The sequence below is a fragment of the Pristis pectinata genome, chromosome 19 (genome assembly GCF_009764475.1).
Source record: "Pristis pectinata isolate sPriPec2 chromosome 19, sPriPec2.1.pri, whole genome shotgun sequence".
Taxonomy (NCBI): domain Eukaryota; kingdom Metazoa; phylum Chordata; class Chondrichthyes; order Rhinopristiformes; family Pristidae; genus Pristis; species Pristis pectinata.
This window is the reverse complement of record NC_067423.1, coordinates 31,113,503-31,128,854: the sequence shown is the minus strand read 5'-3', so window position 1 is coordinate 31,128,854 and position 15,352 is coordinate 31,113,503. Positions and strand designations below refer to the sequence as shown.

Sequence of the window (15,352 nt, the reverse complement as noted above, 5' to 3'; positions counted from 1 at the left end):
GGAGCACTCAGTCAGGAATCTTACATTTGACATGGATGTCAATTCTCTGCGGCAGAGTTTCTCACAGTGATGTTCTTTCTCTTCCCCCTCTTACCACTGACTCCATTTCTGAGAGGGCGAGGAAAAGGACAGATTATAGAATACTGAATGTTCGAATGTGCATACTAATGTGTAAAGGAGAGATTCGATGTCATGTACAGTCCTTTAGCTTTGGCACCTCAATCTAGTGAGACTCCATCTTTACAGGATGTAATAATTTGCTTCCCTCAAGTCCCTTTTCTTATTTAAACAATTAGAATAAATATCACTGCAGAATTGGACACAGATATTCTGATAAAGATCATCATCTCAAGAATCACAAGCTTACTAAAAGCTGTGAATTTCATCGACAGATTGTCAGTCCAAATGACCACTCAGACTTCCTCTAATTTCTGGATGTACTCATATCGGGATAGCACCATCAAAGTTTCAAGATTTCAGACCAGTCTTCTTTATAACTGCTAACTGCAACTGAAAGTCATGTGCTCGTGCAATCCACGTTCTGTTCTGTGAGTGAAAATGCATTTATTCTTTCACCAGAAACAACACCATCCACATCAACAACTCCCACAAGTGCGTCCACCACCAGTTCTACAACAGGTCAGTCAAATTCCTTTCAATACACATTGGAACACCTTACAGAAAAGAGTACCCATTTCAAACAACAGCTGCATGAGTTAAGTTCCAAAGCACATTGCGTGCTTTATTATCATACCTGCAGTATGTTAATGAAATGTAGATCAGTCACATATTGGTTCCAAATCATCAGACCAACTTATCGTGCAATCTTCAAAATGTGCAGGAAGAATGTTGACGGCTTGCGTTCCTTACTGTCCTCGATATATTCGACTGGAACAAGCAAAACTTGGCTGCTGTGGTTGATTATAACATTCTTTTCTTTCATTAGGAACAACACAGACGACATCAGCAACTGTGACCACAACCAGTACCACATCAGGTCAGTAAGAACAATTTTCAAAATAGTTACTAGGACCTTCAGCACCAATATTTTCAAAAGGAGCACTCAGTCAGGAATCTTACATTTGACATGGACGTCAATTTTCTGAGGCAGAGATTTTCAAAGTAATGTTCTTTCTCCTCCTCCTCTTCCCACTGACACCATTTCTGAGAGGGCTAGGAAAAGGACAGATTATAGAATACTGAATGTTCGAAGGTGCATACTAAGGTGTAAAGGAGAGATTCGATGTCATGTTCAGTACTTCAGCTTTGGCAACTCCATCTAGTGAGACTCCATCTTTTATAGGATGTAATAATTTACTTCTCTCAAGTCACTTTTCTCATTCAAATAATTAGAATAAATATCACTGCAGATTTGGACACAGATATTCTGATAAAGATCATCAATTCAAGGATCACATACTTAGTAAAAGCTGTGAATTTGATCGAGAGATTGTCAGTACAAATGATCACTGCAACGTCCTGTAATTTCTGGATGTACTCAAATCTGGCTGGAGCCATCAAGCTTTGAAGATTTCAGCCCAGTCTTTTTTATAACTGCTAACTGCTACTGAAATTGATGTGCTCGTGCAATCCACGTTGCGTTCTGTGAGTGAAAATGCATTTATTCTTTCACCAGAAACAACACCATCCACATCAACAACTCCCACAAGTGTGTCCACCACCAGTTCTACAACAGGTCAGTCAAATTCCTTTCAATACAAATGGGAATACCTTACGGAAAAGAGTACCCATTTCAAACAACAGCTGCATGAGTTAAGTTCCAAAGCACATTTGCGTGCTTTGTTATCATATCTGCAGTATGTTAATGAAATATATATGCAGAATAGTCACATATTGGCTCCAAACCATCAGACCAAATTATCGTGCAATCTTCAAAATGTGGAGGAACAATGTTGACGGCTTGTGTTTATCACTGTCCTCGATATATTCCACTGGAACAAGCAAAACTTGGCTGCTGTGATTGATTATAACATTCATTTCTTTCATTAGAAACAACACCAACGACATCAGCAAGTGTGACCACAACCAGTATCACATCAGGTCAGTAAGAACATTGTTCAAAATAGTTACTAGGACGTTCAGCACCAATGTTTTCAAAAGGAGCACTCAGTCAGGCATCCTTCATGAGACATGGATGTCAATTCTCTGTGGCAGAGTTTTTCATAGTAATGTTCTTTCTCTTCCTCCTCTTCCCACTGACTCCATTTTTGAGAGGGATAGGAAAAGGACACATTATAGAATACTGAATGTTCGAATGTGCATACTAACGTGTAAAGGAGAGATTCGATGTCATCTACAGTAGTTCAGCTTTGGCACCTCAATCTAGTGAGACTCCATCTTTTCAGGATGTAATAATTTGCTTCCCTCAAGTCCCTTTTCTCATTTAAACATTTAGAATAAATACCACTGCAGATTTGAACATAGATATTCTGATAAAGATCATCCTTTCATGGATCACATGCTTATTAAAAGCTGTGAATTTGATTGTCAGGACAAATGATAACCAAAGCGTCCTATAATTTCTGGATGTACGCAAATCCGGCTGGTGCCATCAAGCTTTGAAGATTTTAGCCCAGTCTTTCTTATAACTGCTAACAGCTACTGAGATCGATGTGCTCTGGCAATCCAAGTTGCATTCTGTGAGTGATAATGCATTTATCTTTCACCAGAAACAACATCATCCACATCAACAACTCCCACAAGTGTGTCCACCACCAGTTCTACAACAGGTCAGTCAAATTCCTTTCAATACACATGGGAACAGCTTACAGAAAAGAGTGCCCATTTCAAACAACAGCTGCATGAGTTAAGTTCGAAAGCATATTTGCATGCTTTATTATTATATCTGCCGTATGTTAATGAAATGTAGATGCAGATCAGTCACATATTGGTTCCAAATCATCAGACCAACTTATCGTGCAATCTTCAAAATGTGCAGGAACAATGTTGACGGCTTGTGTTTATCACTGTCCTCGATATATTCCACTGGAACAAGCAAAACTTGGCTGCTGTGCTTGATTATAACATTCCTTTCTTTCATTAGAAACACCACCAACGACATCAGCAACTGCGACCACAACCAGTACCACATCAGGTCAGTAAGAACAGTTTTCAATATAGACTCTAGGACCTTCAGCACCAATATTTTCAAAAGGAGCACTCAGTCAGGCATCTTTGATGAGACATGGATGTCAATTTTCTGCGGCAGAGATTTTCACAGCAATGTTCTGTCTCCTCCTCCTCTTCCTTACTGACCCATTTCTGAGAGGGCTAGGAAAAGGACAGCTTAGTGAAGACTGAATGTTTGAAGCTGCATACCCATGTGTAAAGTAGAGATTCGATGTCATGCTGCCGTCCTTTAGCTTTGGCACCTCAATCTAGTGAGACTCCATCTTTTCAGGATGTAATAATTTGCTTCCCTCAAGTCCCTTTTCTCATTTAAACAATTAGAATAAATATCACTGCAGATTTGGACACAGATATTCTGATAAAGATCATCATCTCAAGGATCACATGCTTCCTAAAAGCTGTGCATTTGATCGAGAGATTGTCAGTACAAATGACCACTCAAATGTCCACTAATTTCTGGATGTACTAAATTCCGGCTGGTGACATCAAGGTTTGAAGATTTCAGTCCAGTCTTCTTTATAGACTGCTAACTGCTACTGAAATTGATGTGCTCGTGCAATCCATGTTGCGTTCTGTGAGTGAAATTCATTTATTCTTTCACCAGAAACAACACCATCCACAGCAACATCTCCACAAGTGTGGTCCACCACCAGTTCTACAACAGGTCAGTCAAATTCCTTTCAATCACACATTGGAACACTTATGGAAAAGAGTTCACATTTCAAACAACAGCTGCATTAGTTAAGTTTCTAAAGCACATTTGCGTGTTTATTATCATATCTGCAGTATGTTAATGAAATGTATATTGTAGATCAGACACATATTGGCTGCAAACCATCGGACGAACTTATCGTGCAATCTTCAAAAGCGGAGGAACAATGTTGATGGCTTGTGTTTATCACTGTCCTCGATATATTCCGCTGGCAACGAGCAAAACTTTGATGCCTGTGGTTGATTATAACTTCTTTTCTTTCATTAGGAAACAACACCAACGACATCAGCAACTGCGACCACAACCAGTACCACATAGGTCAGTACAGAACAGTTTTCAGAATCGTTACCATGTCCTTCAGTACCTCTGTGCTCTGTTCACTGAAATTCCATTAACTCTAGCTTCCGGAACATTCCTCATAGTTTTGCTGAAGGAAATTACAAATTCTCACTGTGAATATCTGAGGAATAGCTTCAGAATGAAGGAGGGGCCTTGTGATTTTGACACGCTGCAGTATTTTCAAGAGGAGTAACGAGTTTGGCAGATATCAATGGTCATTGATACATATTTTCAGCATCAATGCACTAAAATCTTTTCCGAAAAGACCGTGCTATAACCACTACAGATCTACCCTGAGAGTATTTCATAATAGCTAGATTCTTGAATGTAGTGCATTGCCAGCTCACTATTAGTTAGTAAATGAATGACGAGGTTCTGCATACATTGCTGTACGTACTGCATGTCGATCTTGTCAAACTCTGTCAGTGAAGCAGTTGATTCTATTCTTCCCAAAGTCAGCTTATCTCTATCACACTTCTGTCCATGTAACAAGAATCAATTCAGATTTAAATAAAAATGTTCCCAAAATATTCATAATCTCATGGATCACAAGCTTACTAAATAGTGTGCACTAGATCAAGATGTTATCAGTATCACTGACGAAACAGATGTCAATTTGTGTCTGAACATAATTTGCTTCGCCCTGCTGAAGTTGATTTGAGAAATTCCAGCCAATCTGATCAATATATGCTTAATCACTTCAAATCTGACTGCCTGCCCTTGCAACTTAAGTTTCCAGTGTCAGTTGTAACACACTTGTACTTTTTCTCCAGGAACAACATCATCAACAACTGGAACAACTGAATCCACCAGCAGTTCCACAACAGGTCAGTGAGAGTCCTTTCAGAAAACATTGGCAAACTTTAACACAGTGTGTGGACTCCTCTCACACATGTCACTTCTATTAGCATTTTTATTTTATTAACATATATACGTAAATGTGTCACATTTCGCTCTAAACAATGAGACTAAGTTATTATGGATTCGTCAAAAGCGAAGGAAATGTGGAGGGACTAAGTTGGTGTCTTGTGCTTCTCACTGTCTTTGATACATTCTGCTGCAAGAAGCAAATCCTGGCTGCCATGATCGAGGATAATATTCTTTCATTTTATTTCAAATAACAGAAATAACATCAACAACCGAGACCACCACCACTACCACAACAGGTGAGTAAACGTCAGCACATCCTTCAGCATCCCTGTGGCCTGCAAATGGCAGCTCCATTAGTTCTACCATCAGGAAAATCAACCCAAGTAATTGCGACCCTCAGCACTAAACTTATTCACAACTTTGTACAATGAATTACAATGTCTTCCCGTGAAAATAAGGCAATAGCTTCAGAATTCAGGAGTTAACATGACATTCTGACTGGCCTCAATATTTTCAAAAGGAGCATTCCGTCTGGAATCTTTCAGCAGACCTGGATATCAATTTTCTGTAGCAGAGTCTTTTCAGAAAAAGGTTCTTTCTCTTCCTCCACTTACCACTGACTCCACTTCTGAGTGAGCTAGGAAAAGGCTATATCATTCTATACTGAACGTTCCAAGGTGCATACCAATCTATAAAAGAGACATTCAATTTGATGAACAGTGCTTTAGCTTTGGCACCTCAATCTTGTGATACTCCATCTTTTCAGTAGAGTATCATTTTCTTCCCTAAAGTGCCTTTTCTCATTTAAACGATTAGAACAAATATCACTGCAGATTTGGACATAGATATTCTGATAAAGATCATCATCTCACGGATCACATGCTTACTAAAAGCTGTGCATTTGAATGAGAGATTGCCAGTATGATGACCACCCAGACATCCTGTAATTTCTGGGTGTACTCAAATCAGGGAAGCACCATCAAAATTTGAAGAATTCAGCCCAGTCTCCTTTATAATTGCTAACTCGTACTGTAATTGACACGCTCATGCATTCAATGAGTGAGAAGGAATTTATTCTTTCACCAGAAACAACATCATCCACATCAACAACTCCCACAAGTGTGTCCACCACCAGTTCTACAACAGGTCAGTCAAATTCCTTTCAATACACATTGGAACACCTTATGGAAAAGAGTGCACATTTCAAACAACAGCTACAGGAGTTAAGTTCTAAAGCACATTTGCGTACTTTATTATCATATCTGCAGTATGTTAATAAAATGTATATGTATATCAGTCACATATTGGCTCAAAACCATTAGACCAACATATCGTGGAGTCTTTAAAATGTGCAGGAACAATGTTGATGGCTTGTGTTTATCACTGTCCTCGACATATTCCACTGGAACAAGCAAAACTTGGCTGCTGTGATTGATTATAACATTCTTTTCTTTCATTAGAAACAACACCAACGACATCAGCAACTGCGACCACAACCAGTACCACATCAGGTCAGTAAGAACAGTTTTCAAAATAGTTACTCTGTCCTTCAGCACCAATGTTTTCTGAAGGAGCACTAGGTCTGGCATCTTTCATTAGACATGGATGTCAATTCTCTGCGGCAGAGTTTTTCACAGTGATGTTCTTTCTCTTCCCCCTCTTACCACTGACTCCATTTCTGAGAGGGCTAGGAAAAGGACAGATTATTGAATACTGAATGTTCGAATGTGCATACTAATGTGTAAAGCAGAGGTTCGATGTCATGTACAGTCCTTTAGCTTTGGCACCTCAATCTAGTGAGACTCCATCTTTTCAGGACGTAATAATTTTCTTCCCTCAAGTGCCTTTTCTCATTTAAACAATTAGAATAAATATCACTGCAGATCTGGACATAGATGTTCTGGTAAAGATCATCATCTCAGGAATCACATGCTTACTAACAGCTGTGCATTTGATCGAGAGATTGTCAGTACAAATGACCACCCAGACATCCTGTAATTTTTGGAGGTACTCAAATCAGTGAAGCACCATCAAGATTTGAAGAACTCAGCCCAGTCTCCTTTATAAGTGCTAACTCGTACTGTAATTGACACGCTCATACAATCCAAGTTGCGTTAAGTGAGTGAAAATGCGTTTATTCACCAGAAAAAACACCATCAACTTCAACACCTTCAGGAAAAGACTGGATATTCCTGACAACAGTTGCATAACTTCATTTCTCCAGCACATTTGTGTGCTATATTAATATATATGCTGTATGTTAATGAAATGTACATGTATATATGTCAAATATTGGCTTAAAGTTATTCGACCAACTTATCATAGAATCTTCAAAAAGCTTAGGAAATGAGGAAGACCTGGGATGTTGTCGTGTTCTTCTCACTGTCTTCGATACTTTCAGCTGGAACAAGCAAAACTTGGCTGCTGTGGTTGATTATAACATTATTTTCTTTCAGTAGAAACAACACCACCGACATCAGCAACTGTGACCACAACCAGTACCACATCAGGTCAGTAAGAACCTCTTTCAAAATCGTTACCATGTCCTTCAACGTCTTTGTGCTCTGTTTACTGAAGTTCAATTAACTCTAGCTTCAGGAACGTTTGATCACAGTTTTGCTTGAAGAAATCACAATTTCTCATCACGAAAACATGGTGAATAGCTGAGGAATGAAGGAGTGGCCTTGTGGTACTGACTCCCCTCAGTATTTTCAAGAGGAGCAACGAGCTCAGCACATATCAATGGAGATTGATACGTATTTTCGGCACCAATACACCAAAACCTTTTCAGAAGAGGCCCTTCTCTCCCTCCTACAGACACATGCTGAGGATATTTGATAACAGCTAGATTACTGAATGTAGTCCATTGTAAGCTAATTATTGATTAGTAAAGGAATGATGAGATTCTGGATACATTGTCGTACGTACTGCATGTCGATCTTGTCAAACTCTGTCAGTGAAGGAGGTTATCATAATTATTCCCAAAGTCAGCTTCTCTCTATTACACTTCTGTCCATGTAACAAAAATCTATGCAGATTTAGATAAATATATTCTGAAAATATTCATAATCTCATGGATCACAAGCTTACTAAATAGTGTGCATTAGATCAAGATGTTGTCAGTATCACTGATGAAACAGAAATCAATTTGTGTCTGAACATCATCTGGTTCGCCCTGGTAAAGAAGATTTGAAAAATCAGGCAAGTCTGATCGATATATGCTGAATCACATCAAATCTGACTGCCTGCTCTTGCAACTTAAGTTTCCAGTGTCAGTTGTAACACACTTGTACTTTTTCTCCAGGAACAACATCATCAACAACTGGAACGATTGAATCCACCAGCAGTTCCACAACAGGTCAGTGAGAGTCCTTTCGGAAAACATTGGCAAACTTTAAAACAATGTGTGGACTCTTCTAACACATGTCACTTCTATTAGCATTTTTATTTTATTAACATATATTCTGTAAACATATGTATGTAAATCTGTCACATTTGGTTCAAAACAATGCAACCAAGTTATTATTTAATCTTCAAAAAGCTTAGGAAAGGTGAAGGAATTTAGTTGGTGTCTCGTGCTTCTCACTGCCTTTGATGCATTCTGCTGCAAGAAGCAAAATCTGGCTGCCATGGTTGAGTCTAATATTCTTTTCTTTTATTTGAAATGTCAGTAACAAGATCCACAACCGAGACCACTACCACTACCACAACAGGTGAGTAACAATTTCTTTCAAAAACGTCAGCATGTCCGTCTGCAACTCTGTGGCCTACCAACTGCAGCTCTATTTGTTCTATTGTCAGGAAAATTGACCCAAGAATTTGCCACACTCAACACTAAATATATTCACAGCTTTGTTCAAAAAATTTCAATGTCCTACCGTGAAAGTATTGGAATAGCTTCTGAATTTAAGAGGGAACTGTGATTCTGACTGTCCTCAATATTTTCAAAAGGAGCATTGAACTTGGCAGCTTTCATTGGACATGGATGTCAATTTTCTTCAGCTCAGCCTTTTCAGAAAAAAGTCTCTTCTCTTACTCCTCTTGCCACTGACTCCATTTCTGAGAGAGCTAGGAATTGAAAGCTGAATACTGAAAGTTCCAAGATGCACTCCAATTTGTAAAAGAGAGATTCAATTTCATGTGCAGTGCTTTAGCTTTGACACCTGAATCTTGTGAAACTCCATCTTTCCAGGAGGTTATAATTTTCTTCCCTAAAGTGCCTTTTCTCATTTACACGATTAGAATAAATATCACAGCAGATTTAGATTCAGATATTCTATAAACATCATCATCTCAAGGATTACATGCTTACTAAAACATGTGAATTTGATCGAGAGATTGTCAGTGTGAATGACAATGAAGAAATCCAGTAATTTCTGGATAAACTGAAATCAGGCAAACGCCATCAAGATTTAAAGAGTTCAGCCCAGTCTCTTTTCTAAGTGCTAACTCGTACTTCAATAGACTTGTGCTCATTCAATTCATGTTGCATTCAGTGAATGTAAATGTATTTCCTCTTTCACCAGAAACAACACCAACCACTCAACAACTCCTACAAGTGTGTCCTCCACCACTTCTTCAACAGGTGAGTCAAACACCTTTCAGTAAACATTGGAACGATTCCAGGCAAATAGTGGACGTTTCTTAGAACAGCTGCATGACTTCACTTCTGCACTTTTTCATGCTTTATTAACATAGATGCTGACTGTTAATAATATTTATATGTAAATCTGTCACATTTAGTCTCCAACGAAGTATACCAAGTTACTTTGGAGTCTTCAAAAATCTTAGGAAATGTCGAAGAAATATGTTGGTGCCTTGTGCTTCTCTTTTTCTTGGATACATTCACCTTGGCTCCCATGGTTGACTATAATATTCTTTTCTTTAATTAGGGACAACTGCAACAACATCAACAACCGAGGCCTCTACCAGTACCAGAACAGGTGACTGATATTATCTTGCAAAAATGTTAGCATGTCCTTCAGCACCTCTGTGCTCTGTTGACTGCAGCTGTATTACTTTGGATTTCATGTGCAGTTCTTTCGCTTTTGCACCTCAATCTTGTGAATCTCCATCCTTTCAGGAGATTATAACTGTCTTCACTGAAGTGCATTTTCTCATTTGCACTAATATAATAAACTTCACTGCAGATTTGGACACAAATATTCTGATTAAGATCATCACCTCATGGATCACATGCTAACTAAATGGTGTGCATTTGATCAAGAGATTGTCAGTTTGAATGACAATGCAGACATCCTGTAGTTCTGGATAAACTCAGATCAGGCATGCACAATGAAGATTTATAGAATTTTGGTATGTCTCCTTTATAACTGCTGACTCATACAGAAAGTGACTTCAGCTTTTGCACTTCAAGTTGCCTTCATTAGGTGTAAATTTATTTTACTCTTTTACTAGAAACAACACCGACAACATCGACAACTCCCACAACTGAGTCCTCCACCCGTTCTACAACAGGTGAGTCAATCTCCTTTCAGTAAACATTGGCAAGCCTTAAGACAGAGAGTGGACATTTCTAACTAAAGCTGCATGACTTTGTTTTTCCAGCACATTTGCATACTTTATTAACATACACGCTGTAAATATATTTGTAAAGTTTTGCTGAAAACAATTATTCCATATTTTGGTGGAAATCTTGAAAAAGCTTAGGAGATATGGAGGAACTGTGTTGGTGTCTTATGGTTCCCATTGTCTTGGGAAGTTTGGATTTTTTTTGAGGTTATAATCAACAGGATTGATAAGAAAGAACCAATGAATATGGTGTTGTTAACCTTTCAAAGGCCTCCAAAAAGTGCCAAACACATGAGTATATTCAAGAAAATTAGAACTGATGTGATTGGGGTTAATGTACCTCCATGGACTGCAGACTGGATAGTAAATAGAAAACAGGTCAGTAGAATTAAATGGATCACTTGCAGATTTAGAAACTGTGGCGAGGAGCGTGCCAGAGAAATTGATGCTGGGGACCCAGTGGTTTGCAATCTATGTCAATGATAAGTCCAATTGTCCAATTTTGGCGATGATATTTGTGTAATATGTAAAAATGTGAGCTCATCTAAGTTGCAGAAAAATACAAAGGCTGAGTATTTTTAAATGGTGAGAGATTGCAAGGTGAAGGGACTCGGATGTTCTTATGTACAGATTACTGAAAGCTAACATGCAGGTTCAGCAATCAATGAGCAACGCAAGCACTTTGTTCTCCTCTATTAAAGGATTTGAGTGCAAGAGTAAAGACGTTTCTGTGATTCTCTGTTTTACAGCAGCTATTACCGCCCTTGGTAAGACAACGCTTGGAATATTGTGTACATGTCTGGTCTCCCTTCCTAAACAAGGAAATACTTGCAAGTGAGGCTGTGCACTCTTGTTTCACCAGTTTGATTTCCAGCATGGCAGGAATCCATTGAGGACAGAATAAGCAAACTGAGCCTATTCTCTTTGGAGTTTAGAAGAATGAGAATTGATCTCTTTGAAACAGACAGAATTCTTGCAGAGCTTGACAGAGCAGTTTCAGGCTTGATGTTTGCCCTGGCTGGGATATCAAGAAACAGCAGCTGCTATTTTAGTGTTAGTGATTGGATATTAAGGACTGAGACAGAACACACTTCTTCACCCAGTCAGTAATGAATCTTTGGAATTCTTTGCTGAGGAAGGCTGTGCAGGCACAGTTGCTGAATACATTCAAGATGGACATTGAATTTTAGATAGTAAGTGAATTAAAGTCTATGGAATTAGTGCAGGAAACGAGCACTGAGTTATCTGTCAGTTGTGATCTTATTTAATAGTAAAATTGGCAAATGGGGCCATGTGGCCTTCTCCTGTTTCTATCTCTTACATTCTTCATTCAGCATCTACATTTAAACTGTTAATATGGGCAGTTATCAGAATTAACTGAAATTAACTTTTAATTGTCAAATATCTTTTTACGGCACATATCTCCCTCTCTTTTAGTCAACCGTTATAAATCAGCACTGACAATTTTCTTCTTGCATTGGTCATATTTGTAACAAATGCTACAATCATCCATTCTACTGAAAACAACTGGATTGTTGCTATCCCAATCGGTCTTCATTTGTCTAATATTTTGGAAGACTTCTTTTAGAGCACAACCAAAATTCATAAATGCAGCTTTCCACATTGTGTTTATCATTCCCTTCTTCTAATCGATTAATATGATTCTAATACTCTGTCCTCTTTATCTATTACAGAGCCCCACTGTTTTGGTGTATGGTCTTCCTGGTTTAATGAGAATACGCCATCTTTGCTGAACCCAAGTGATACTGAGTTGTTGGCCCCAATACGTATGAGACTATGCCCCTCTCTTTCTGATGAAATTAGTAACATTCAATGTCAATTTTCCAATGAAACTTATTGGCCACTAAGTTTATCATCAGATGTAGTGACGTGTGATAAAGATATAGGGCTGATTTGTACAGTCTCCAAAATTACATTGGGGCAGATTTGTAATGACTACAGGATTAGAGTTTGTTGTGAGCCAGCTGAAGTGACAACCGAGACTACAACTGTCTCCACCACTGCAGCACCAGAAGAATGCTTCTGTGATTCATATCCACCAAGAAAGGTAAAAATATTTCACCCAATGATATAAGTGCGATGTTTTAGTAAGGTTACACTGCAAACATTTTCAAAAGTGATTAAAATGATTTTTCACAATATAAAGCAGAAACATTATAATATGTGGCCTATTTCTGATCCATTCCTCCCCACTGTCTCAAGCTAAATGAGACTGTTTGTACCTTCAGCATCCTACTTAATACTTAACCAAGGTCCTGACCACATTTCTTCCCTGTTATTCAAACCTTTGGCTTCAGATTTACTCTGTTATTTCTGATCTCATTTACCAGCATTTATTTCAATTCATTGTTGCCAAAATCTCCATACATACCTCAAAGCAACTCTTCAAAGATCATGTCTTTTTGTTTGGCTGCAGCAAGCAAAGATTTTATCAACATACATGTGTTTAGTACCTGCAGATGCAAGCAATCTTCTTTCTGAAATGTAACTTGCAGAAAAGAATGGTCCTCTATTTCTACATAAGCAATCGATGAGTCTGTTGAAATAAAAAGACACTGAAATTATCAGCTGTGATTATCTTGATTTGACCATGCCTAAACACAGCTGATGCAAACCCAAATACTAAATTAATAAAACTCAACTCAGTTTTAGTTAATGATTCTCCTCCATAGCTCTGAAGAAACTCCAAACATTCACCATAGGCAAGCCACATTTGTTCTTGAAACCATCTAGTAAGTCTTGATCATAAAATTAGCATAATTAGCATAATGGTGCTGTTCAATGTACTGCATTTGTTGGATTCAACAATTAAAACAAGTGTCCCTCTGTTTTTATGCACCACTCATCTACTGGAGGACACTGATAACAATAGGATCATAATAGGTTATATTTATGGGTCCTAAAGTCTGCTAACCGATTATTACATTCACTAAAATCCAAATATTAACATAGCAAATACAATGCTGGCTTCCCAAGAATGACATTATTATAAGGGTCCTCATAGAAATATAACTGATGAAATGTTTTCACTTCTTTGAATTGTACTGTTAGAGCAATTTAGCTAAATCAATCAAAAACATACTTTTCTTCATTCATAATAACATGAAAACTGTTTCAAAACAGTCAAGCTAATTTGAAAATTTACTGATGCATTCTTTCGTTTTATATCCCTTTCTAGTGTAATGAAACATGGAAGGAGAACTGTGCAACCCTTACTTGTGTTAAAGCAGAAACATACAAAATTGAACATGTTGCCTGTCAACTACCTGTGAAGCCACAATGTTACAGTGGGTTAAAACCTACCAGAGTCCAAACTGAAGATGGCTGCTGTTCAGAATGGGATTGTGAATGTAGGTATCTCTTTAACTATTTAAATTCATCTAATTTTCTCATTCAATTTCAAATGGAAAACATAATTGCATTACTTAAAAATCAATATTTGTTTTCAATTTTAGATGTTTGTCATATATGGGGAAAGCGACATTATCGTACCTTCGATGGGATATTCTACAACTTCTTTGAAAATTGTTCATATGTTCTTGTGGAAGAAGTGGTCCCAAAATACAATTTTTCTGTGATCCTTGATAATCATTACTGCACTTCATCAATGCCTAATTCCTGTGGGAAAACATTAATTATTAATTACAATGGAAACGTCATACATTTAACAACTGTCAAAAACATTGAAGTAAGTACTAATATCCCTTTTTATATGCATATTAGAGCAGCAAGAATATTCTTTGTTGACCATTTTCTTAGTACAATAGCTCTTATCGTGTTGAACAAAAATAGATCATGCCAACGATTGTTATACTTCTATTATTCATGATTTGTCCTCACCTATTTTAATACTTCTGAGAATTATGACAGCCTAGAAATTTTATCACAAATGCATAGCACAAAGTTTTCATATGCTGTATGGTACATAACTCTCTAATGCTAAAATTTTATCTGCTTCATCCCATTTCATCTTTCAATCTCTTCCCTGTAATCTTTTCCAGTACCCTTAATCTCTTTGACAATTGATCACCAAATACCTTCCCTGAACATCTGCCTGCATTCTCTACCTTCAGTTTCCATATTCTCTCCATACTTCTATCTTTTCAGCCATCCAATGTTTTGCTAATCATCCTCTGGGTCCATTCCTGTCTTCCACATTCCCTCAACCAGATCATCCCTCCTCCACCACCCTCACTTGCAATTACCCAAATACAATTAATCTTTCTCAAATGCCCATCAAAGTCATGAGCTGATTCGGTTTTTGCCATCTTCACCGCCAGTGAAACCCAGATAGTCACTACTTTCTGTGTAAAATTGTTTCTCCTCAAATCCTCCATTGCCAAAATTTTAAATCTCTTTTCCTTGACTCTTAAACTACGCTCTGATGGTAACAACTTCTCTGTATTTATGTTATCTAAACCAGTCACGATCTTTTACATCAACCAAACTGAACTACCTTATTACTTAAGAGTTCGCCAATCCAATAATGCCTCTTGATGCAGGGCAATTTTGCTGCAGGACAGTGGCCTGACACATGCCCCAAGGTTTCATTTGTCAGACCACAACACCTGCACAATGTATTTATTGATGGTCTTGGAATTGCTAAGCTGCACTTAATGGGATAGATATTGGTATCCTCTCAATCTCTTGGCTCCAAGGAAAACAACCCCAAGTTCCCTAATGTAACATTAAAGTTGATATCCTTCATTCCTGGAAACATTCTAAATA

The 15,352-nt window shown here is 37.9% G+C and overlaps 1 protein-coding gene across 50 annotated transcripts in view; it reads left to right on the top strand.

Annotated features, from left to right (window-relative positions):
• The window catches only part of LOC127580297 (mucin-2-like), a 65,364-nt gene extending 52,861 nt beyond the window's left edge, over positions 1-12,503 (top strand). For 38 of the 50 annotated variants that reach the window (XM_052033556.1, XM_052033574.1, XM_052033584.1 and 35 more), the window contains 15 exons: positions 580-639; positions 947-997; positions 1,637-1,697; positions 4,132-4,178; positions 4,972-5,028; positions 5,326-5,367; positions 6,158-6,217; positions 6,532-6,582; positions 7,528-7,581; positions 8,376-8,429; positions 8,743-8,784; positions 9,598-9,656; positions 9,964-10,014; positions 10,490-10,549; positions 12,298-12,503. In XM_052033556.1, the coding sequence (XP_051889516.1) occupies positions 580-639; positions 947-997; positions 1,637-1,697; positions 4,132-4,178; positions 4,972-5,028; positions 5,326-5,367; positions 6,158-6,217; positions 6,532-6,582; positions 7,528-7,581; positions 8,376-8,429; positions 8,743-8,784; positions 9,598-9,656; positions 9,964-10,014; positions 10,490-10,549; positions 12,298-12,357 (809 nt within the window). In that variant the 3' untranslated portion in view covers positions 12,358-12,503. Of the gene's footprint in view, positions 1-579; positions 640-946; positions 998-1,636; positions 1,698-2,010; positions 2,062-2,690; positions 2,751-3,064; positions 3,116-4,131; positions 4,179-4,971; positions 5,029-5,325; positions 5,368-6,157; positions 6,218-6,531; positions 6,583-7,527; positions 7,582-8,375; positions 8,430-8,742; positions 8,785-9,597; positions 9,657-9,963; positions 10,015-10,489; positions 10,550-12,297 lie in introns of all 50 variants that reach the window. The other 12 variants (XM_052033536.1, XM_052033537.1, XM_052033558.1 and 9 more) reach the window with 12 other exon arrangements.
• The last annotated feature ends 2,849 nt before the right edge of the window (positions 12,504-15,352 follow it).